Below are 23,179 nucleotides of genomic sequence, written 5' to 3'. Positions count from 1 at the left end.
TATGCTAAATTTCAGTTCAATCGGACATGTTATAGAGACATTAATCTGGTTTGAAAATTTTGCTCAAGTAGCCTTCCAAACTTTACGATCACCAATGGGTTCATGATCTCACACCTGATGAGGAATCGGAGTGATAATAATTTGGATCGATCTTTTAGTGGGAGTATACCTGCCAAAACTTCAAGACTCGTGTTGTGTGTTGAGAGCATATAGCATGCATAAACGAGAGTTTGATGAGGTGAGTTTTGGCAGCTGACTGGAAACAGAAGCTACTTTATTCCGTCATTGAGAGAATAATTGTTAGATATAATTTCAAAAGATCTTCTGGATGGCACCCCACCAGGTGCCAGTGATTGATCGGAGAAAATTGATTCTTTGTTGGCATTTTCCTTTCAGATACTCAATATGGGCTCTCCAAGTACACTTGGAATCAAACCAAACCCCAAGATACAGAAGAAAGCGATCGTTCTGCCTAGGATTTGAAGCTTAGGTAAAGCAGGTCTATGTTTCTTAGAGAAAACAACCATCTCCGTTTTCTGAGGGGAACACTCAATCCCAAGCCCCAAAAGCCCAGGAAGACAATCTGTCTGAAGTATCTTGTAAAGGTCTGTGCAGATGAGACTCGGAAGATCCTGTGACAGACACCACGCCGTCATCTGCAAGTTGTCTTAGAGTGCAGCCTTCAGAGAGACAACTGTCGATGTCACTTACGTAAAAGTTGTACAAAAGTGGACTTAAACATGAACCCTGCGGGAGGCCCATGTAAGAGGTTCTTCTAACTGCAATATCTCCGTGAGCAAAGTTCAAATGTTTCTCACAAAGCAAGCTGTATATGATGTTGTTCAATAGAGGAGGCAGACCTCGGGAGTGCAACTTGTCTGAGAAAAACTTCTATTGAGACTGCATCAAAAGCCTCCTATATGTCTAGAAACACTGAAGCCATTTGCTCACGTTTGTCGTACGCCATTTGTATCTCTGAAGACAGCAAAGCAAGGCAATCCTAGGCTCCAAGAATTGATTAAATAAATTAATCAAGCGATATTTGGCTGCATCAGAAAGGTTTTTCAACAAGTTGAACTTTATTTTATCAACTACTGAAGATAAATTGTTACAAAAAAGGAGAGCAAGTGAGAATTTTATCATCGAAAATCCATCGGAATCTAGATCGCATGGCTTTATATTTATAGGTATGAAATGTTTTAGAACGAACTCTTATAATGAATCAGAATTTGCTCCATATCACATATCACCACATATTACTCATAAGAATGCTTATGCGCCTTTTTGACCTTAGTTTTTGTTTAGTATAGCCTATTGTTTTTTACTAGGACTATCTAAAAAAACATTTTCTATTGTTATTTTGTGTATTTTCATTTCATATATTTTTTTTTTGGCATTTATGTATTTCTCATTTAAAAATTTTTGAAGATTAAATGGTATTATAATGGTTCACAATGTGTTACACTTGTTTGTGTCATGTTCAACTCTAGGGTGAGTTCCCAAGCCAAAGAAGGCTATTTGAGGAACTTCTTGTAACTTTAAGTCCATGGAAGGCTATTTGAGACCCAGTTTGTAACTTCTATACTAATGGATGCGATTGACATGTCACAAAAAAGGCTATTTGAGGAACTTCTTGGAACTTCAAGTCCATGGAAGGCTATTTGAGGAAGTTTTTGTAACTATCATGTTCGCATTCGAGAAAATTCGGTATCAATTCCCTTTGGAACCTTTGTTCAGTGCAATCCGAACTGCTTGGGTTGCTTGGGTTGTTACTTCTACAGAGCAATTATGAAGTTTTACTTTGATGGGAAATATATGTGTTGGAACGTAAGTTGTGATGAATTTAACATAACCAAAAAAATTTGTTTATACTTTTCTTTTTACTTTCTTCAACAATCAGGTTCCGGAAATGCTGCCCGTTTATTTTATTTTATTTACATAGTATTCCGTCTTACGACATAACTTGACGAACATAATTCCTAAAATTCACTCGGTCCATGGCAACCGTTCTCCAATTTCTCGGGCACCCCACGTTCGCCAGATCACGCTCCACTTGGTCTAACCACCTCGCTCGTTGCGCCCCCGCTCGTCTTGTTCCTACCGGATTCGTAGCGAACACCTGTTTTGCAGGACAGTCGTCCGGCATTCTCGCAACATGTCCCGCCCAGCGTATCCGGCCAGCTTTCACCACCTTCTGGGTACTGGGTTCGCCGTAGAGTCGCGCGAGCTCGTGGTTCATCCTTCGCCTCCACATTCCGTTCTCCTGTACGCCGCCAAAGATGGTTCTTAACACTCGTCGCTCGAATACTCCGAGTGTACGCAGGTCCTCCTCGAGCAATATCCATGTCTCGTGCCCGTAGAGAACAACCGGTCTAATAAGCGTCGTATACAGGTTACACTTTGTGCGAGGGCTAAGTCTTCTCGACCGCAGTTGCTTGTGGAGTCCATAGTAGGCACGACTTCCGCTGATAATTCGCCTCCGGATCTCACGGCTGGTGTCATTGTCTGCGGTCACCAGTGAGCCGAGATAGACAAAGTCTTCGACTATCTCCAGCTCGTTGCCGTCGATCGTGACCTTGTTATTACTGGACAAGCGGGTTCGGTCGGTCTCGGATCCGCAGGCCAGCATGTACTTCGTCTTGGACGTATTAATCATCAACCCAATCCTTCCTGCTTCGCGTTTCAGTTTGCGGTAGAAATGCTTCCCGATGATGTTTCATTTTGGGAATTTTCAAGTGCTGTGCAAATGAAATTGAGCACATATTATGAAAACAGATAATGCCCACGAATCATAATTTAATGTTCTATTATTTTAAGATAACTGCAACCAACATTTTCTGCTAGAGCGGAAAAACGGATGGATTTTGCAATTCAAAACTTTTATTTGAACCCAACACTAAATGGATATAAAATAAAGTTTTTTTTATTTAAGAAGTGTATCGAAAATTAACTATAAGCATATTTGGGCCTTCTACTTACTAACGCGTGAACGCGCACAACTGTGCTCACCTGTATGTAGCATCTTGATCTGTCAAGAGTGAACCAGCGCTTTGTTTACGTTTGAAACATTCGTTTTTCCCAAAATGTCGCGACTAAAAAAAGAAGGTAAAATTCGTGTGTACACTTGGATGCGAGAGAAGGGCATCTCGATGAATGAAGTGGCGAAACGTTTCGGCATTCATCCGGCGAGCGTAAAATCCATCACAAGTTCGGGGAACACTATACGTTCGATGATTTGCCAGGAAGAGGCAGAAAACCAGGACCATCTAACCCAAATCTGGACCGTAAGGTAATCGACCTCATCAACCGAAATCGATCGATGTCCATACGGGATTTGGCAAAAAAGCTAGGACATCGATCGGAATGGTACAGCGAATTACAGGGTTGCTAGCGAACCGGGAATACCGGGAAAAACTTTGAAATTTCATCGTTAGACCGGGAAACCTGGATAAAAACCGGGAATTTCGGCCCCTCACCGGGAAAATGGTCATGTTTGAATTTCTTTTACGGAATTTCAAAACGTTTTAGTATTATTTCTAAATTTAAGAGTGATTTTGGACAGTCTCGACATAGATTTATCTCATAAACGCTTATTTTCGTTCTTAGTAAACAATCGACTAAACTTTTTTTTTTCTCGCTTTAAGAGGTTTTTAACTTAACCACACGCTCCTTTTTTTAAACTCAAAATTAAGTACGACCGAGGTTCAAAACATAGTTCGATTCTATGAACTTAAAGTTAAGTACCCTTTTTCCTCCTCGCGATTGTTCAAAATGCAGTTCGAACTGCGAACTCAAAACTAATCCCATTCGTGCCATTTTTGCCGAGCCGCATTTCAGGTAGCTACGAACAAGGGCATAAAAAACGGTTCAAAAAATGGTACTCGCTTTTGAACTTAGTTTTGAGTATGCTTGTCAGAACTTAGTTTCGCTATTGCCCAATCAAACTCAAAGCTGAGGGCTGCCACTGAAGTGCTGTTTGACCGTGGTCAAATCATAGTTCGATTGTATGAACTAAAGTTGAGTTCCTTTTTTCCTCCTTGCGATGGTTCAAAAGGAAGTTCGAATTGCGAACTCAAACTAATCCCATTTTTCCTTCGGCGAAGGAGCAAAACTGAGATCGATCTAATGAACTAAAAATTGAACTCTCCTCGCGTGTGTTGAACTGAAAGCACTTAGCGAGTTCGGCTGCGAGAACTGCATTTTGGGTAGCTACGAATATAGGCATAAAGAAAGTTCAAAAAATGGAACTCGCTTTCGAACTTAGGTTTGAGTATGCCAGTCAGAACTTAGTTTTTGCGTTTGCTCAGTCTTACTCAAAGTTGAGGGCTGCAACTGAAGTGCTGTTTTGAACCAAAACTACTTAATTTTGAGTTTAAAACAAGGAGCGTGCAGGTTCTCTTTAATAGAGGGTCAGCAAACTACATATGCATTAAAGTGATCTAGAAATGCAGCTATTCGATGAGTATTTAATAAAAATCCACTGATTTATAAGAAACTAGTTGATGCATCAGTTCGAAGTTTTCTCGAGAGAGTTTCAATATGGAACTGTGGATATTTGCTCTTTGGTATCCCAACATCCTTTTGGTGTCAAAACTTCAATACAAAACTGTTGTTTCCTCTAATTTCCTTGGGCTAGTCAGGAAAATGACTTTAGTTTATAATGGTTTTACACTCTCGTTTAAAGAGGTTTTGTGCTGTTCCCTCACTTATAGTGGTTTCAAGCTTATGATTCAGTGTTCGATATACAAATTTCATTAAATTATTTAATTTACGAGAACCCCCAAAGTTAAATTATTTTATGCAAGAAGCAAATAATTAGGCAGCGTGAGACCTTTTTCAGCAGAGTTACACCTCTTTTTTCCCAGGAAAAAAAGTTTTTCAATGGTGTTGTTGTTGTTGTGTAATTTGTTTGAATTGTCCTGAGAAACGAAGTATTATATCGCCGCAAGTGTTTAGTTTTAAATTCAAGCATAGATAGATATATGTCTTATGTAAAAATTGTATCAAAGAACGCTCCTATTGAAATCTAATTTTTTAACCATGATACTAAATAATTTTTTACATTCAAATGAGTTAAGTTCAGCCCTGTCTTACACATGTTTTTCTATATTTTCATGAATCTTTGGTTCAAATGACTAGAGCATTACTAAAATTATTCATTGTTTTGTATTGGGAGGATAAACAATTTTTTTTCTAAAACATGTCTTTGGATTAGTACAAAAAAATATAACTGCATTCAGAAAATAACTTCCTGCAATCTGATGATTTTGAGTTTTGTAAGACAAATCCCCATTCAAGTTGACAAACTGATTTGGTATTATTTTTCAATGTATATTTTTTACATATTTCTATATAAACTATACTTTTAGTTTTCAAGAATTCTATAAAAATTCTAGAAAATTTCACAGTGGCTGAAAAGTTCATTATAGTTTCAAGATCAATTTAACTGAACTTTTTTTTGCAAAATTGTGAAGCAAAACAACGAAAAGATGTCAATTTGTTAAATTTGTTTTAAAAAAATATGAAAACCTGTCAATTTGATAGGAAAAGACAACGTGTTAAAAGACGCCGAAGTATTTGTCATGATTTCTAACCGGTTGACAAGTTTGGGGATACAATTATTAGTAATTACATTGAATTTTTTTATTCATCACCAACCTTTACATTGAATTTTTTTATTCACCATGATTTCATATTAAAAAACAAGTATAATAAATGGAAAAATCATCATTTATAACCGGGAAAAAATCTGGGAAAAACCGGGAAAAACTTTGGAAATTCAAAACCAAAAATCGCTAGCAACCCTGGAATTAAGAAGCGGAAAAACCTGAAGAAATACAAGAAGCAGAAAGTGTCCAAACAAACGGCTGACAAAATCACGAGCCAAAACCAGAGCCTGGAAGCTGTATCATCGGATTTTGCAGAAGCCAGATGCGTGCATTCTCATGGACGATCAAACTTATGTAAAAGAGGATTCCAGTACTCTTCCGGGACCACAATTCTACACTGCAGCTATTGGGGAGTTTGTGAGTGACCACGAGAAGTCGATTGAGGTGCAAAAATTTGGCCAGAAAGTGCTTGTGTGGCAGACAATCTGCTCCTGCGGATTGAAATCGGCGAGTTTCTTTACAAAAGGAACAATAAATACCGATATCTACCAAAAGGAGTGCTTGCAGAAAAGGTTGCTGCCACTATATAAGGAACATACGACTCCACCATTGCTATGGCCGGATTTGGTGTCAGCCCACCACGCTAAATCCACTCTTAGGTGGTTTGAGGATAACGATGTAGATTTCATTGAGAAAGATATTAACCCACCAAACTGCCCCCAGCTTCGACCCATAGAACGATATTGGGCTATCGTCAAGAGAGTTTTTCAAGAAGGATGGTAAGGCAAACAGGACCATGGCGGTTTACAAGAAAAATTGGAACGCTGCGGCCAAGAAGTGTGAGCAATCAGCTGTACAAAACCTAATGAAACGCGTCAAGTCGAAAGTCCGAGAATATTACCAATAATAACTTTTTTACTTGTATTTCTTTTATAAACTGTAAGAATAAGCTTTTTCAAACACTTCCGAACTGTTTCTTTGTTTGAATCATCAATAAAATCAATACAATGAAAAAAATGTGTTTATAACTTATTTTCGATACACTCCTTAAGAAAAGATTTTCTTTAACATTTGATTTTAGTTTTTCGTAAATAAGTTTTTTGCAACGCACACAGGGGTTAAACAAGTTACCTTATAGAGATCATGTATAGCTGAATACTCGAGGGAATCAAATTAGTTTCGCTTATTTAGTCTTATTTCGATCCTCAAACGAGTTTGAATGGTTTATAATTTAAAAGATATTTGTTAGTCCTATACATATAGCGATTACAATAAACTTCCGCATAACTTGGCGCGTGTTTGAAACTTCTGTGCACCTTACCTTGTTAGTCCAGATGCTTATACCGTGAAAGCACCAATGGCCGCGCATTTAAGCTATGATGGATGTTCTTTGTGCCGTACAAAAATTATGTTTTGTGCGATTCTGGAAAGAAAAGCACTCACATGTAGTAAAACTTACGTACTTTAAGGGAAAAATTTAAAAGGGAGAAATTTTTCATTGCAACGCCACAAAAAACGGGATTTTGTAACAAGTGTCGGTGCACCAATGGCCGCGCACGCATATGTTGTTTGTACCAATCGCCGCTCACAAGTGTACCAATGGCCGCGCACGTCTTAATTAGGGTTTAAACAGTAAATAAGGTATCCTAACAGTTTAAAATGTTATTTACATGGCTCTCAGGCTCATTGTGAATATTCTCAGGTAAGGCATTTTATGATTCACACATCAAACACCGATTTGTCTCCATTGCTTGTGAAACTAGTCTGGTGCTGAATTTGTATGAGACGCCATTTTTACAGAGCATTATTTTGCCGGAAGATGTTTTGGAACAATGTTTTCGGTTCCGATTCCGATAAATCATCACACATTCGGCGTGCTGTCTGAAAATCCACGGAAAAATTGACCAACTAAAACTAAACAGATCAGAATTGCTATCTAACCTCAAATTTCCAACACTTTGTAGCCATTTTCATTAGATAATCGTTTCTTCTGATATTGTTTTTAAAAATTGTGTTTTTTCAGCCGGTTATATGATGGAAAACATTGATTGGAAAGCTTACCTGTGAATCTTATGCAACTTTTGTGAACTTCCGAAGAAACTTCTCTACGTTTAACTGCTGATAAATACTAGGGTAAATGATCTTGAGCGGAACTAATTGGCTCGATTCTACGCAACTCGGATAAGTTGATCAAGCGGTAAGGCTATGGATTATATCCGATCAAAATTTTTTTCGGTTCAGCGGAAAGATCTTGGTTTCTGCTTGCTAATGATGATTTTTAGAAAATTTTAGAGTAAATCCTAATAACTCTAGAGCTGTTTTACTGAAGTAAGAATTCTGATCTTGAGCGGAACTACGCTGATCTTGAGCGGAACTAAAATATGATCTTGAGCGGAACCATTTTCTTCTGTCAACATCTTTAATAGCTCTTATTCCTAATACTTGTGTAACTGAGAAAACTTCAATTAAATTTCATCTTTGAAGATTTTAAAGTTCAAAAATTAATGTTTTTACGTAAAAAATGAAACTTAGCGTTCCAAAGTTGTTCTCAAAATATCCGTTCAAATTTATTTCCACCTTAAAGAAGTCAAATTTTCACTTTGATTCACTGTATCCTATTTTGAAAGAATCGATTCTCTAAACTCAAATTTTGGTTTTTTTAATCTCAAAAATTAAATTCGTTAGTATATTTGATTGATTATTTGAATGTGCGTGTTTAGGGTCATTTTGTCCCGAACATCTTTTGAAGTCAACGACAAAGTCAATAATACAAAAGAAGGTGCCTTAAATTACAGATTTTTCAAAAAAAAAACTGTACATTGCTCTAAATCAATGTTTTTGAGAAAAAAATCTGTTTTTGTGTTTTTTTATTCCCTTTATTCCTTTAATTTCATAAGAAATTAATGATAAATAGAGTCATTTTTATATTTCATTTGGAAAAAATCAGTTTACGATGGAAATCTTTTCATACTTTTCTAATTCAAAGTAAGAAACCAAATAATTATAATTATGGAAATCCATTCAAAATTCAAAAAATCTATGAAATCTGTAAATATAAAAAAAAAAGTTATAAAATAAAAGTTTCCTCAAAATTTCGTGAAATGTGAAGGAATATGCGTGTAAAAATCAATTTGAGTTTTAGTTTATTAGGTAGTAAATCGTTTTCAATTGGAATTTCAACTTCTAAAACAACCTCTTTAAATGAAAGCTAGATACTTCTTAAAGTACGAATAGTAATGGCAATGAAGATTGATTCTTATTCTGAAATAATGACTTAACTTTGTTGGCTTCATTAGTTCTCGAATTATGCCAAAAATATGTATGCAAGCCTTCCTCCTCCTTCCCGTCGTCCCTCTGAAAGAATGAATAAAAAACACATTTCTTGTACCAACAAAAAATAAACTTTTTTTGTGCCTTTGGTACGCTGTTACACCAATTTATTAATTTTTGTTCCATTCGAACTTAATTTTATATCTTTTCTTTCCTTAAGCTGATACAATAAAAAATATACAAAGGTGCTGCATACATTCAGGGGTTAAAATCGCGTGTGAGACATTAGGCATAAGGCAGCGCACCTAGCGGTTTATTTCGGAAGCTAGTAGTTCCGCTCAAGATCGAAGATGGTTCCACTCAAGATCATATTTTACTTTTAAAAACTTCGCCATAAATTGATATTTTGATAGAAAACTTGTTGCAAAAACCCGAGTAATGCTTTTTTATAAGTTTTTCTACCATTTTATTCATTAAGAATTAGTTTATAACGGTGAAGGGTGACATAAATTGACGTTCAAAATCAGCGTAATTTGATGAAATTTGCAGCAGAAATGAGTGGGTTTTTAAATCTTCTAATAACATTCACACTTAGAAAAATCCATGTAACATTACATGCGATAGCATGGGTAGAAAGGAATCGGGTATTAACACGCAACAACACTGCTTGATTCATGTAAACTTCCCATCGCATTCAACTGCTTTGTTTACTGTAGGTTTACATTTCCAATGTCACTCTTTGGTATGGCTATTTATCCAATAAGAAAAAAAAATCGAGTTTCTCGTTTACAATACATTTATTTTCGAACACAAATACTACAGCTAATATGAACAAGTTAACAAATTGAATATTACACACTGAAACTATTCACTGTTTCGAAACGCCGGTTGATGTTTTCCGATTCTCTAAGCGACGGAAACGATGACAGGTGCCGGAGGATATCGAATGCTGTCGAATTTCTGAAAAACAACAAATGGAACAAGTTAATCGACGTTGTAATTGCTTCTCAAAAAGGTATTTCAATAAATCTTCACTTACCTTATTGAATAATTCCGTGCCTTCACGTCCGGGAGAAGGTTCCAACTGGATCAGAAGCAAACAGCACACGAACAATTACAACAAAATACGGACGAAGGTTGTGACACTGATATTTACATGAAATTGCAAGTTAATTTCATCGCAAATGTCAAGATGCTATACTCTTTTTCATATTTTCTGCGGCGATGATACGAAAAAGTGTAATGTAAGTTTACATTTTTCTTTCTGTGTTATTTCAGTTAATAAATTTTAGCAAAAATGTCAGTGCTTGTATGAAAAGATCTTGAAAAAGTGTTTTTTCAACATTTTGATAAGATTAATAAACAATCATTGCCTAGATCTTAGGAAAAGTAAATGGTTCCGCTCAAGATCAGATTTCGACTAGTTCCGCTCAAGATCATTTACCCTAGAAGACTTTCCGTGCGCGGGGATAGAAACATTAAAAAAATCAAGTGTACCAATGGCCGTGCATAACAAAATTGTCATTTTTTCCGCAACAGAACCTTCAAACTGTTCACTTTTTTTTCACAATTCATTCATTACACAGCCACAAATAATTTACGTTCGAAAATTTTTGCCAAAGTGCTCTAATTCAACACAAAAAACTGAATTACAAAAATGAACCCACATAGCTCACTTGCTAAGGACAACAGACAAAATGGCATCCGGCAAAAACGATATTTGTTTTTATTTTTTCCTGACCTCAAAAGGCAGAATAAATTTATTTCTAGTATGGCAAGTGAAAGATACATAGCATAGGTATCAGAAAATGCCAAACATAGAAATTTTCGTTGTTGAATTCCGGAGAAAATTATGATTAAAGTTGAAAGTGCGCGGCCATTGGTACTGCGCGGCCATTGGTGCTTTCACGGTATTTCTTTTCCCTTTTCAGCCGGAAACAAAATTATAATTTCTAGAACTGATACAGCACCGTTCATTATTGTATAGAAATTGGATGCACGCGCACTGTCACTTCGACTTTGAACGTTCATAACTTTTTACTCTGATGATATTTTTTGATCAAATTTTTTTGCGTTAGATAGATCAACTATCACACTATTATGACACAAAATTGGAGCTTTCTGGAATTTGTGTGGCCTGAGAAACAGTAATTCTACGAAAATGAAAAAATGGAATAAATGATCCATTTGTGTTTTGAAATCAGAATCTCGCGATATTGTTATGATTTTTCGATTGAAATAGATTTACTGGTTGTTAAACAGAGAGTATGATTTTCTTATGGAAACATTCGTCCAAAATTCAATAGAAATCGCATTTCAAGGTTCATGCCTGAAATATTGCACCTCGCGTAACTTTTGATCTCATCGATAGAACTTTTCGAAAACTTTAGACATGCTAGCTTCATATTTCAACAATCACTGTGCAAAATTTCAATAAAAAATGTAGCGTAGTTTCAGAGAAAAGCTGTCCAAATTCACTTAAAAATTAAGCTGAATAGAAGGCTACATGCAGCCTGAGTAAGCTTTTAATATCCTATTTTATGGAACTTTGGCTACTAAAGAATGTTTTTACAATAAAATTTTTAAAAAAATATTAGAAATTTATATCAAACTAAGTAATAAAATTTAAAAAAAGAATTTTGGTATTTTAATACATGGCAGAAGTAAAATCCAATAGTCTATGCTAACAGCTCCCCGATCGCGAATGTGATTGTGAATGTGTAATAAAAAAAAACGTCCCCCCTCGTCCAGGCCACACGGTACCTAATTGCAATGGGAAACAACAACGCTTGACTTGAATTCAAGCGAACTCGGCCGCCGCGGTTGATGCGGTATAGGTAGATAGGTACCTTCATACGTTGGTTTGGTTTTCATCCATCATCATTCGCGTACCGAACTCGGCTTAGGGTGAACGACAAACAGCGTTTTGTCTGTAGAGAGCGGCTTTTTATTTCACCTGGCTTTTAAGTGGGTACACATTTTGGTGGTTCGAATAAGTAAATTCACGATGGCAGCCTCGAAAGTTCCGACAGTTAAATTCAATAACGGCCAGGAAATTCCCGCCCTTGGATTGGGAACTTGGCTGGTAAGTAGGATTGTTGGGAGGTCCACAGCGGTATTTTTGGAATTAATGGGGAGCCAACGCTTGGCTTCACTTTACGGATTAATGTGTGTACCTATGTAGATAGGTCTTGATACCGGCGTACAGTTTGTTTGATTTGTGTGAACAAAAATAACCCCACACCAATACTGTTGTAAAAAGTGTTGGGTGATGTAGTATGATGTGGGGGTTAAAAGGGAGGCTTGGTTGGGTAATGGGGACAATTGGGAACTAACAACTTCAGCGTGTCGTTCGTTTATTTGTTTGCAGTGCAAGGAAGGTGAAGGCGTGGAGGCGATTAAGACAGCAATCGATGCCGGCTATCGACACATCGATACGGCCTATTTTTATCAGAATGAGAAAGAGGTTGGAGAGGCCATCCGCGCCAAGATTGAAGAAGGTGTCGTGCAACGTGAGGACCTTTTCGTGACTACTAAGGTTTGAACATCTGAAGTCAGTTTTTCCCAAAAAGTTTCTTTAACCGTCTGGTTTATTTTAGTTATGGAACACTTATCATCATCCGGACCATGTGGAACAGGCTTTCCAGAAATCGTTGGAAAATTTGAACATCGAGTACATCGATTTGTACCTAATGCACCTGCCGATTGGTTACAAATTTGTCGATTGGGATTCCAAAGAGTTGATGCCTAAGGATGCTGATGGCAAGCTAGAATTTTCCGATGTTGACTACGTTGACACCTGGAAGGCGATGGAAAAACTCCTGAAGACTGGCAAGATCAAAAGCATTGGCGTGTCCAACTTCAACAGCGAGCAAATCACTCGATTGCTATCCGAGTGTGAAATCAAGCCTGTCACCAATCAAGTCGAATGTAACCCTGGCATCAATCAGAAGAAGCTGATTGAGTTCTGCAAGGATTTGGACATTACCGTGACGGCTTACAGCCCTCTGGGTAGACCCTACTTTTACGAGAAAGAACCGGACAATTGCCCCAAGCCGGCCTTGGACGATCCGAAGGTAACGGAAATCGGCAAAAAGTACAACAAAACAGCCGGTCAAATCATTCTGAGATATCTGGTTGAAATTGGAACCATCCCGATTCCGAAATCTTCGAATCCGGACCGCATCAAGCAGAACATTGATATCTTTGACTTCAAGCTGACCGAGGACGAGATTAAGGTCTTGGATGGATTCAGCACCGGTCAGCGAACCGTTCCGTTTAGCCTGTGCACCGGCCACAAGTATTTCCCGTTCAGTATCGAGTTTTAACAACAAAAACAAATCTCAGTTATTCAGGTGTCTTATCGAAAAACCATTTAACCTAAAAAAATTTAAGTTAAGATAAAATAGAAAACAATCTTCAAAAAAAATTCAAGAGTTTCTACCTGAATACTAAACTTAAACTTAAAAATACATGTTCTGGCTCGAACACTTTGGAAGACAGATCTGTAGACAAATCTTGTATGTTGAGGATTTAAACTTGTCCGAGACAGCTGTTTGGGAATTGCAATAAATCATTGATAAGATTTAAAACAATCTTTGAATAGGAAGAAAGCCATTGCACGCGTATGCGTGAAGCAATCCGAAACCCGGGGCGAGAATTTGGAAAGATTCATTGAACTTTATCTCGCACGTTAAGCTTTGACGACGACAATGAAAATTGAACGAAATTGGTGTTGGTTGGTTTGAGAATGAAATTTGATAGGTACTTATCAGCGACGACTTTTCTCCTAGTAGTAGCATTCGAGAAAGAGGATTAAGTGGTTCTTTCGAAGTGGGTACTAGTTACGCAAAATGGTTCCCAAGATTCCTACGGTGTTGTTAAACAACGGGCTGAAGATGCCCGCTATCGGTCTGGGAACTTCCATGGTAGGTGGTGAACGAATGAATAAAGAAAAAATGAGACGGTGTTATTAATTATCTGTCTACATGGTCACGTCACGCATGGCTGTCGTGGGTGATTTTTGTTTTTTACATATTCATGTTCGTTGTTCTTTCCTACAATGAAGTCCAAGGGGAACGATTGTTTCGAAGCTGTGAAAGCGGCAATTGACGTCGGATACCGGCATCTTGATACTGCGTACTATTATCGAAATGAAGCAGCCGTTGGTCAAGCCATTCGCGCCAAAATCGATGAAGGTGTCGTCAAACGAGAAGACTTGTTTGTGGTCACTAAAGTGAGCATGGAGTGGACTTTAGATTTAAAAATTGATTTTTGAATTAAAATCTAACTTTTTTTAGCTCTGGAACTCCTACCATCATCCCGATCACGTTGGTCCAGCATGTGACAAATCCTTAGAAAATCTAGGTCTCGATTACATTGACCTCTATCTAATCCACATGCCTTTTGGGTATAAGTTCATCGGTTGGGATGGGGACAAGTTGATGCCATTCGATGCGGATGGTAAAGTCCAATACTCGGATGATGACTTCATCGATACCTGGAAAGCGATGGAAAAACTGGTCGAGGCAGGAAAAGTTCGCAGCATCGGAGTTTCTAACTTCAATAGCGAACAAATCGAACGCATTCTGGCCATCTGCTCGATCAAACCAGTCACCAACCAGGTGGAATGTAGCCCTAAGATCAATCAGAAGAAATTCATCGACTTTTGCAAGTCTAACGACATTGTCCTGACAGCGCATAGTCCACTAGGTAGACCACATTTGTATGAAAAAGAACCCGAAAAAAAACCTAAACCAGTATTGAATGAACCGGCTGTCGTTGCAATGGCACAGAAATACGGCGTAACACCTACCCAGATTGTTTTAAGATATTTAGTGGAAATAGGCGCTGTACCGGTTCCAAAGTCTTCTAACGTTGATCATCTGAAGCAGAATCTAGACATTTTCGGCTTCCAACTATCGGAGGAGGATCGATTAGTAATGGATTCGTTCAACAGTAATGTTCGAATGCTTTCTTTCAACAAGTTGAAAGATCACAAGTACTATCCATTCCACTTAGAATTCTAAACTGATTATCAGATCCAGATTTGGAAAAAAAAAACATTTTTCCGATAGAAGATAATACTGTTTGCTATGAATAACAAACATCAAAGATTACTTCATTGTCTATAGATTGTGTATTTGTGTGTTTGTAGTCCGAAACATTTCCTTATCAAAAATAATATGTAGATATGTTCTGTTACCGCTTTGCCTTTCCATCAGTGTTTCGCAGAGCATCACTCGGAACAATTCGACTGAAAAATGGTTCATCTAGCTCCTACAGTAACGTTAAACAATGGTTGCAAGATTCCAGCCTTAGGACTCGGTACGTGGTCGGTAAGTCTGGAGAAAAAATTTGTTAAATTCAAACACTAAGAAAGGAGTTTTTTTTACAATCATACGCTAGTTACGTGGAGATGAAGGTATCCGAGCGGTTAAAACCGCCATCGACGAGGGATTTCGACACTTTGACACAGCTTGCCTTTATGGAAACGAGAAGGAAGTCGGTCAGGCAGTACGTGACAAAATTGCCGAAGGTGTTATTACCCGCGAAGATGTCTTCGTAACCTCTAAGGTGCGTTTAATTTTTGCAAGTATTCCCCTGTTTTTCAATGTTTCTTTTTTCTAAACCAAGCTCTGGAATTCACATCACGATCCTGAAAACGTTGAAGGAGCTTTGGATCGATCGCTCGCGATGCTCGGTCTCGATTACATCGATTTGTACTTGATGCACACACCGATGAGCTACAAATTCAGCTCGTGGGAACCGGAAGATCCTGAAGCCGCAACGGTTCCTGAATTTACTGCCATTGACTTCGTGGACACTTGGCGAGCCATGGAGAAACTCTTGCAAACCGGTAAAATCAAAAGTATCGGGGTGTCCAACTTTAACAGCGAGCAGGTCGCTCGAATCGTAAATGAGTGCACGGTTGCCCCAGTCATCAATCAGGTGGAGTGTAATCCGGCATTAAACCAGCGTCAATTGATCGAGTTTTGCAAAAACCTAAACGTGGCCATCACGGCGTACAGTCCACTAGGACGTCCCAATTATTACGAAAAAGATCCCATAAACGAGCCCAAGCCTGCCCTAGATGATCCACTTGTTCTAGCTTTGTCTCAAAAGTACGACAAAACCCCAGGTCAAATCATTCTGAGGTACCTAATACATCAGGGTACGATTCCGATTCCCATGGCCGCTGATCCGGAACTTATTCGCCAGAATATCGAGATATTTAGCTTTAAGCTCTCGGATGAGGATATCCAAGCCATGTGGTCACTTAACAGCGGAATCCGAACGAGTCCGCTGGAGCGTTGTGCTAGCCACAAATACTTTCCATTTGGTATCGAGTTCTAGCAAATTGATGTTGGATTAATTAAAAATAAAAAGTTTACGAAAACTATATAATCTGTCGGCTTATTTCTTGTAAAAGAATAATTAAATTTGTACACAATATTCTACAGATGAAATGCAGAAATACCGTACTCCTAAATGATGATCAGTGTAATATTTTCTGATTGAATGAAGTGTCCACTTCTATGTCTAAACTAATACTCCTTTCCTGGAACCTCGTTCCACTTTATTTATACTTCAAGTAAAGACGCTGGCTCCGGATTGTCAACAGTGGAGGTCTTTTCCCACGGTCCTATGCACCGGAAGACCGGCGCGGGATCATAAACTAAGTTAAAGATAAGTACCCGACGCGTTGGTAATTTCCATCGTTGTTCTTGGTTTCGTTCTATGCATCAAACCAAACAAACGTGATGGAAATTACCAATGACAATAATCGAGGACAATCGGTTAACGTTTTTAAGAACAACTTTGTACTACATAATTTTACTCAACATCAAATGAGATCAGAATCCGCAATGTAACCTGTCGCCGAAGATTTGCTGTAGAAAATTACTATTACAGGGTTGCTAGCGATTTTTCGTTATGAAATTCCAAAGTTTTTCCCGGTTTTTCCCCGGTTTTTTCCCGGTTGTAAATGATGATTTGCCCATTTATTATACTTGTTTCTAAATATAAAAATCATGGTGAATAAAAAAAATACAATGTATAGGGCCTCACATTTTTAACAATTGTATCCCAAAACTTATTAACCGGCTAGAAATTAAGACAAATATTTCGTGATCTTTTAACATGTAGTCTTTCCGCATCAAATGGACAGGTTTTCCTGATTTTTTAAACGAATGTAACGAAAATGACATAAATTCGTTGTTTTGCTCTATAATTTTAACAATTATACAAAAATAAGTCCGGTTAAATTGATCTCGAAACTATAATGTAGAGGGTTTGTACTTTTCAGCAACTGTGAAATTTTCTAGAATTTTAATAGAGTTATAGAGAAAAATTGTTTAGTTTGTATAGAAATATGTAAAAAAATACATCGAAAAATATTATCAAATCAGCTTGTCAACTTGAATGGGGATTTGTCTAACAGAACTAAAATCATCAGATTGCAGGAAAACATTTAGTTGTTTTCTGAATGCAGTTATAGTTTTTTGTACAAATCCTAAGAATCCTTTTTTAGAAAAAAAAAACTGTTATTCTTTCCAATACAAAACAATGAATAACTTTAGTAATGCACTAGTCATTTGAACTAAAGATTCGTGAAAATATAGAAAATCGCGTACAAGACAGGTCTGAACTTTAATCGTTTGAATGTAAGCTATCATTTTGTATAAGGGTAAAGACCTTGGCTCAAAAATGAACTTGGTTTTCGACAGGAGCTTTTTACGATCCAATTTTTACATAAATCATAGAACACTTTAAACAAAAGTTTAACGTAGAAACTAATCACTTGCGATAAAATGCTTCGTTCCTCAGGCCAATTCAAACGAAATGCACAACCACAACAACGTTGAAAAAAATTTTTTTTTTTCTGGTAAAAAAAGGTGTAACTCTGCTTGAAAACGTCTTACGCAGTTAAATTATTTGCTCTTTGCATAAACTTATTTAAACTAAACTAGTACAGTCGAACCTGGATAAGCGAGAAACCTCAATAAGTAAGAGAAAACACCAAATAAGATAAAATACCAGGATTATTGAAGTTTTGGTACCAAAAGAATATTGGGTTACAAAAGAGCAAATATCCACAGTTTCATATTAAAACTCATTCGAGAAAACTTCGAAATAATGCATCAACTGGTTTCTTATAAATCAGTGGATTTTAATCATACACACATTGAATAGTTGCATTTCAAGATCACTTTAATGTTTTTATATGTTGCTGAAGTTAGAAACCTCTTTAAACGAGAAAAAAAGCTTAGTCCTTTGAACTCTAACTTATCGACGTTCGACTGTTGTCAGTTTTGTGTTTGGTTTTGTCGATAATAGTTTCATTATTAAATTCTTAACATTTGAGTTTCGCTTGTAAGTGTAGCACACGCGTTGAATCGCATATTGCTCCGTAATAAGTTAAAAATACGATCAAACTTCGTTTGTTTACTAATGAACGAAAATAAGCGTTCATGAGATAAACCGTTAATTGAGACTGTCAAAGAAAACTCTTAAATTTAGAAATTATTTTAAAAATATTTTTGAAATTCCGTGAAAAAATTTCTAAAATGACAATTTTCCCGGTGAGGTGTCAAAATTCCCGGTTTTTTCCCGGTTTCCCGGTGACGCGATGAAATTCCAAAGTTTTTCCCGGTTTTCCCGGTTTTCCCGGTTCGCTAGCCACCCTGCTATTAGGAACGGACCCGCAAAACCTTTGTGAATTGTAAAACCCCCACCTGTTGAGAGTTGCCAATACACGCGGTAAGACAATCGATAAATAAATCTTTTTATAAACTTCTTTTCATGATGGGTAGATCAGTAGAACAATGGACAAAAAGTGGAAAGTTACATCCACCAAAGAAGGCTCTACTCCAATAATGAACTACCTTGGAGGTGGAATTATCGGTATAACTATCAAGTGAATATCATCCAAACTCAAATATTAGGAAAACATCAAAAATTGCAATCGAGCGCAAAAACAATGAATAAAATCGGTCATTATTTAACGAAACGGCATGTATTTCACATTGAGTGTCCTGGTCGGACATTTAGTCGCCTCGTGATGAATATCACCCTCAAAAAAGTTAGCCAATTTTTGAAGCTTAATAACTTTTTTATCTTAACTTTAATTGAAATAAAACCTTCGGATGAAATATTTGTCATAATTTCGGCTTAAAGAAAACCCGTTTTTGAAAGCAATCGGTCAAAGTAGACAAAAGTTATTGACGAAAAACTGGTTTTTCATGTTCCTCTCGAACAAAATGTCTCAAAATCCCACACAAACTTCAGGCTCGTTGAGCGACTCCTTCCCGTGGTCCGATCTGGCTCAAATTTGGCATGAGATCTTGTACTAGGCCCAGGATCAATTTTAGCCTGCACCGTATGACATTTCACGGGTTTTAAATTTCCTATACAAATTTGAGGCAGTCTACCCAAGTAACACAGATTATGCCAACTAGCATTAGGAAGTTTTATTATGGTTTAATTATGGCATTTTTTTGTGCAGCTCGTTTAATGGCGGTTTTATTATGGTCATGCAGAATGCTTATAATTTTTTTTCGACCATATGTTTTCAGATGGTTTTGAAAACGCTAATAAAACTTTTATTAAACATACTGTTTTAGTTATTTTGAAAGAGTTATGAATGCTCTTTTTAAACTATAATAAAACACAAACTTAGAAGTTTGCTCCAAGCTTTCTTTTGCATGTTCTATAATAGCACTCAGTGCATGATTATTAAACCGCCATAAAACTTAGTGACAGTTCTCGATCAAGATGTCAAAACAGGACACGTTAGATTAGATAGCACATATTTGAATTGGAACTCCCATTTTTACACATTTTTGGTAAGTTATGCGTGTTGGTTTTGAGTTAAAATTAAAAAAATACATCTTTGAAAACTTGAAATCACCGAAAGTGGTATGAATATCTTTACAATATGAGTATTGAGTGAAATGGCCCAAATAGTAGGAAAAAAATTGTTGCTTGACGCCATCATTAATTCAAGATGGCGGCTTCCGCTTTTATTTTCAAAGCTGTAAATTACTGGAAATATCGTGAAACCTTCACAATATGGTTATTAGATGAAAGTAATAAACGAGTAGAAGTCAAATTTCGTTGCCCGTCGCCATCTTAAATCCAAGTTGGCGGCTACCACTCTACTTGAAAATACTGTAAATGACTGAAAATCGCATAAAACCTATATTATAGGGGTATAAGTTGAAAGAAATCAACCGGTAGAAGTTGAATTTCGCTATCTGACGCCATCTTGAAATCCAAGATGGCGGCTTCCGCTAAACTTTAAAATGTAGTGAATGACTTAAAATGACATGAAACCCAAATTGGTAGTGGGTGAAAGGGCTTAACGAGTAGAAGTCGAATATTGCTATCTTACGCCATCTTGAAATCCAAGATGGCAGCTTTCTATAAACTTTAAAAATGCTCTAAATCATTGAATATCGCATGAAACCTCCAAAATATGGGTGTTTGTCAATTGGGATAAGCTATAAAAAGTTTATTTTTGAATTCTGACGCTATCTTGAAATCCAAGATGGTGGCTTCAGCTGAACTTAAAAATACTGTAAATGAATGAAAATAGCATGAAACTCCCAAATATATTGTATTGGGTGCTAAGGCTAAATGATAGAAGTCAAATATCTCTTTTCGCGTTTTTCTGAAAATCTGTAAGTGACTGAAAATCCCACAAAAACCACCACAATACAGACCCCGTTCGTTTTTGGCAACATTCGATTTTGGCAACATCGAATTTGGCACATGTGCCTAAATCAGACGGTTAACAGAAACAACATAACCTTATAGTTTTCGCTAGAATAAGACCAATACAGTTTAGACATAATAGCATGATAGGAAGAATAGAATTACATAAATGGCAAAAAAATCAAAAACTATAAACAAAACAAGAAAACTTCTAAATGCATTAGAAACATAATGAAAAAATAATAAAAGTGATTTAAAATGATCTAAATTGTCTTAAAATAGTAGTTTTAATGTAGTATTACGTGAAAAAAAGTTGTGTTCAAGTGATTTTCATTGATTAACAGCATTTCAAATTCAGTGGAAGCTGCCATCTTGGATTCCAAGATGGCGTCGGAAAGAAAAAAATTGACATCTTCTAGCTTAGCCTTTTCATTCAATACCCGTATAGTGGTGGTTTAATGCGACTTTTTGTCAGCATTAAGCAAAAGTTGAGCGGATGCCTCCATCTTGGATTTCAAGATGGCGTCTGATAGCTAAATTCAACTTCTACTCATTTAGCCCTTTCACCCGATACCCATTTTGTTGGGGTTTCATGCGATTTCAAGTCATTTAAACCATTTTAAAGTTCAGCGGAAGCCGCCATTTTGGATTTCAAGATGGCGTCAGACAACGAAGTTGAGGACAGACTTTTCATTCAAAAAGTCTGTCCTCATTTACTGTACTAATGATTAACAACTCAGAAATGAGGAACTCAACCTTAGCGTGTAATTGGTTGGCTTGCGAGAGAAACGTCAAATCGTAGCTTTTTTTGGGGTCATCATTAAACCATAATAAAACTATGAATCGACTCACGCCATGTTGGTTGCAAAATCGAAAGGCACAAAATGACGCCATATTGATGGATTCACAATGCAAGCATTGGAAAATATTTTTCAGGCCTTCTTCCATCAATTCCATCATGATTGACCATCAGATTTGACGAGGCGCATTTATTTTAAGATACTATTTCATATACATTTTACCTAAAATCTTGACTGGCAGTAGAAAAGACGCTCAATATATGGTTAAAACATTGATTTTTTTAGCTATTAATTTAACCAGATCATATCTGAATAATGCAATCATCATTCATCAACCATTATGGTTGCTGGAAAAAATAAAATAAAACTCCGAGAACTGACAGAACCGAAAAAAACAAAAATTTCTAACATGTTTAATAATAGCTTTTTAAAAGCTTTGCTGACCAACATTGATGACCAACAATAATATGTCTTGATGACGTTTCTAGGGTAGGGCCAAATAGCCTGATTTTGGCTTTATTAGAGTCCAGGTGATGTTATAGAATGCGCTTTAGCTTTTTATGAAGATTAATGCGATAGTCCAAACGATATTTTGCTGACCATAATAAAGCTGAAATTGTTACTTGGGTAGTGATCATGCATAAATTGGCTTGTGAGCTCGAGTTTTTATGCCAATAGTGCTTTTCCAATCATATCATCATATCAATAACTGTTGTTGAAATGGATCTACATATTTTACATAAACATCAATTAGCCAAATTGGCTGTTCGATTTGGTTCCATTCTCTATAAGTTCTAGCGAAATCGTTGAATGTGCTGAATAATGGGTACGGAGATAACACAGCCGTATGATACTGATAAAAAGCATTACAAGCAATCGATTACCTCTGGATGAACATGTGTGGGTTCTATTCTATTTATTCTCGTCCAGGTGAGAATCTTATCAAACCTGACCGTTATTTTTCAGTCGCTTTAGACTTTCCAGCTCAGTACTGCTGTAGCTTTGCTGCAATTGAATCGCTACGGAGATGGCCCCTCTTGCCCCAACGGTTACCTTGAACAATGGCCTAAAAATGCCAGTTATTGGACTCGGTACTTGGCTGGTGAGTTTCTATAAACTTTAGTACAATTTTAGAAAACCTTAAAAATGACCTTTTTTTAACTAAATTAGTCACGTGACGGAGAAGGTTTGGAGGCAATCAAGACTGCCATCGATGCCGGGTATCGACACTTCGACACCGCATGTTTGTACCAAAACGAGAAGGAAGTGGGTCAGGCAATTCGTGAAAAAATCGCCGAAGGTGTTGTGAAACGTGCAGACGTTTTTGTCACCACAAAGGTAGTTTTAAAACATATCATCATTATTGTCCTCTATCACGTATTGATTCAATTTTTTTTTGCAGCTTTGGAACACCCACCATGACCCTGATAAGGTGGAAGGGGCCTTCAACCGATCGCTCGAAAAACTAGGTCTTGACTACATCGATTTGTACTTGATGCATACACCTATGGGTTACAAGTTTGAGTCTTGGGAACCGGAGGATCCAGACGCTGATACGGTTCCGGAGTTTACTACCGTGGACTTTGTGGACACTTGGCGAGCCATGGAGAAACTCTTGGACACCGGAAAGGTCAAAAGTATCGGTGTGTCTAACTTCAACAGCGAACAGGTTGCTCGAATCGTAAATGAGTGCAAAGTTGTTCCGGTTACCAATCAGGTCGAGTGTAACCCAGCTTTGAACCAGCGTCGGTTGACTGAGTTTTGTAGGAAACTGAATGTAAC

General features: G+C 37.1%; 4 protein-coding genes across 4 annotated transcripts in view; all 4 read left to right on the top strand.

The window, feature by feature from the left end:
* Window positions 1-11,736: 11,736 nt before the first annotated feature.
* LOC129747840 (1,5-anhydro-D-fructose reductase-like) lies at window positions 11,737-13,407 on the top strand. Its single transcript, XM_055742204.1, has 3 exons — window positions 11,737-11,964; window positions 12,250-12,417; window positions 12,479-13,407. The coding sequence occupies exons 1-3, from the start codon at window positions 11,887-11,889 to the stop codon at window positions 13,205-13,207; spliced, it is 975 nt and encodes a 324-aa protein (XP_055598179.1). The 5' UTR covers window positions 11,737-11,886; the 3' UTR covers window positions 13,208-13,407.
* Window positions 13,408-13,568: 161 nt separating this feature from the next.
* Window positions 13,569-15,004, top strand: LOC129747841 (1,5-anhydro-D-fructose reductase-like). Its single transcript, XM_055742205.1, has 3 exons — window positions 13,569-13,807; window positions 13,948-14,115; window positions 14,180-15,004. The coding sequence occupies exons 1-3, from the start codon at window positions 13,733-13,735 to the stop codon at window positions 14,906-14,908; spliced, it is 972 nt and encodes a 323-aa protein (XP_055598180.1). The 5' UTR covers window positions 13,569-13,732; the 3' UTR covers window positions 14,909-15,004.
* A 50-nt stretch (window positions 15,005-15,054) lies between these two features.
* Window positions 15,055-16,268, top strand: LOC129747842 (1,5-anhydro-D-fructose reductase-like). Its single transcript, XM_055742206.1, has 3 exons — window positions 15,055-15,217; window positions 15,288-15,455; window positions 15,516-16,268. Exons 1-3 carry the CDS (start codon window positions 15,143-15,145, stop codon window positions 16,233-16,235), a joined length of 963 nt encoding a protein of 320 aa, XP_055598181.1. The 5' UTR covers window positions 15,055-15,142; the 3' UTR covers window positions 16,236-16,268.
* A 6,088-nt stretch (window positions 16,269-22,356) lies between these two features.
* LOC129743525 (aldo-keto reductase family 1 member B1-like) overlaps window positions 22,357-23,179 on the top strand; it is a 2,188-nt gene continuing 1,365 nt past the window's right edge. Inside the window, exons 1-3 of the mRNA XM_055735563.1 lie at window positions 22,357-22,499; window positions 22,568-22,735; window positions 22,800-23,174. Of these exons, the coding sequence (XP_055591538.1) occupies window positions 22,425-22,499; window positions 22,568-22,735; window positions 22,800-23,174 (618 nt within the window). The 5' untranslated portion in view covers window positions 22,357-22,424. The remainder of the gene's footprint in view (window positions 22,500-22,567; window positions 22,736-22,799; window positions 23,175-23,179) is intronic.

The sequence above is a fragment of the Uranotaenia lowii genome, chromosome 2 (assembly GCF_029784155.1).
Source record: "Uranotaenia lowii strain MFRU-FL chromosome 2, ASM2978415v1, whole genome shotgun sequence".
Classification (NCBI taxonomy): Eukaryota; Metazoa; Arthropoda; class Insecta; order Diptera; family Culicidae; genus Uranotaenia; species Uranotaenia lowii.
The sequence above is the reverse complement of the archived record's forward strand: the minus strand, read 5'-3'. Positions and strand labels throughout refer to the sequence as shown.

What these genes read in the sequence shown, in the direction of transcription:
- LOC129747840 (XM_055742204.1), top strand. Translation starts at nt 11,887, where the DNA reads ATGGCAGCCTCGAAAGTTCCGACAGTTAAATTCAATAACGGCCAGGAA. An exon ending in TTGGATTGGGAACTTGGCTG is followed by an intron (nt 11,965 to 12,249) that starts GTAAGTAGGATT and finishes ATTTGTTTGCAG; the next exon opens with TGCAAGGAAGGTGAAGGCGT. An exon ending in ACCTTTTCGTGACTACTAAG is followed by an intron (nt 12,418 to 12,478) that starts GTTTGAACATCT and finishes GGTTTATTTTAG; the next exon opens with TTATGGAACACTTATCATCA.
- LOC129747841 (XM_055742205.1), top strand. Translation starts at nt 13,733, where the DNA reads ATGGTTCCCAAGATTCCTACGGTGTTGTTAAACAACGGGCTGAAGATG. An exon ending in TCGGTCTGGGAACTTCCATG is followed by an intron (nt 13,808 to 13,947) that starts GTAGGTGGTGAA and finishes CCTACAATGAAG; the next exon opens with TCCAAGGGGAACGATTGTTT. An exon ending in ACTTGTTTGTGGTCACTAAA is followed by an intron (nt 14,116 to 14,179) that starts GTGAGCATGGAG and finishes AACTTTTTTTAG; the next exon opens with CTCTGGAACTCCTACCATCA.
- LOC129747842 (XM_055742206.1), top strand. Translation starts at nt 15,143, where the DNA reads ATGGTTCATCTAGCTCCTACAGTAACGTTAAACAATGGTTGCAAGATT. An exon ending in TAGGACTCGGTACGTGGTCG is followed by an intron (nt 15,218 to 15,287) that starts GTAAGTCTGGAG and finishes ATCATACGCTAG; the next exon opens with TTACGTGGAGATGAAGGTAT. An exon ending in ATGTCTTCGTAACCTCTAAG is followed by an intron (nt 15,456 to 15,515) that starts GTGCGTTTAATT and finishes TTCTAAACCAAG; the next exon opens with CTCTGGAATTCACATCACGA.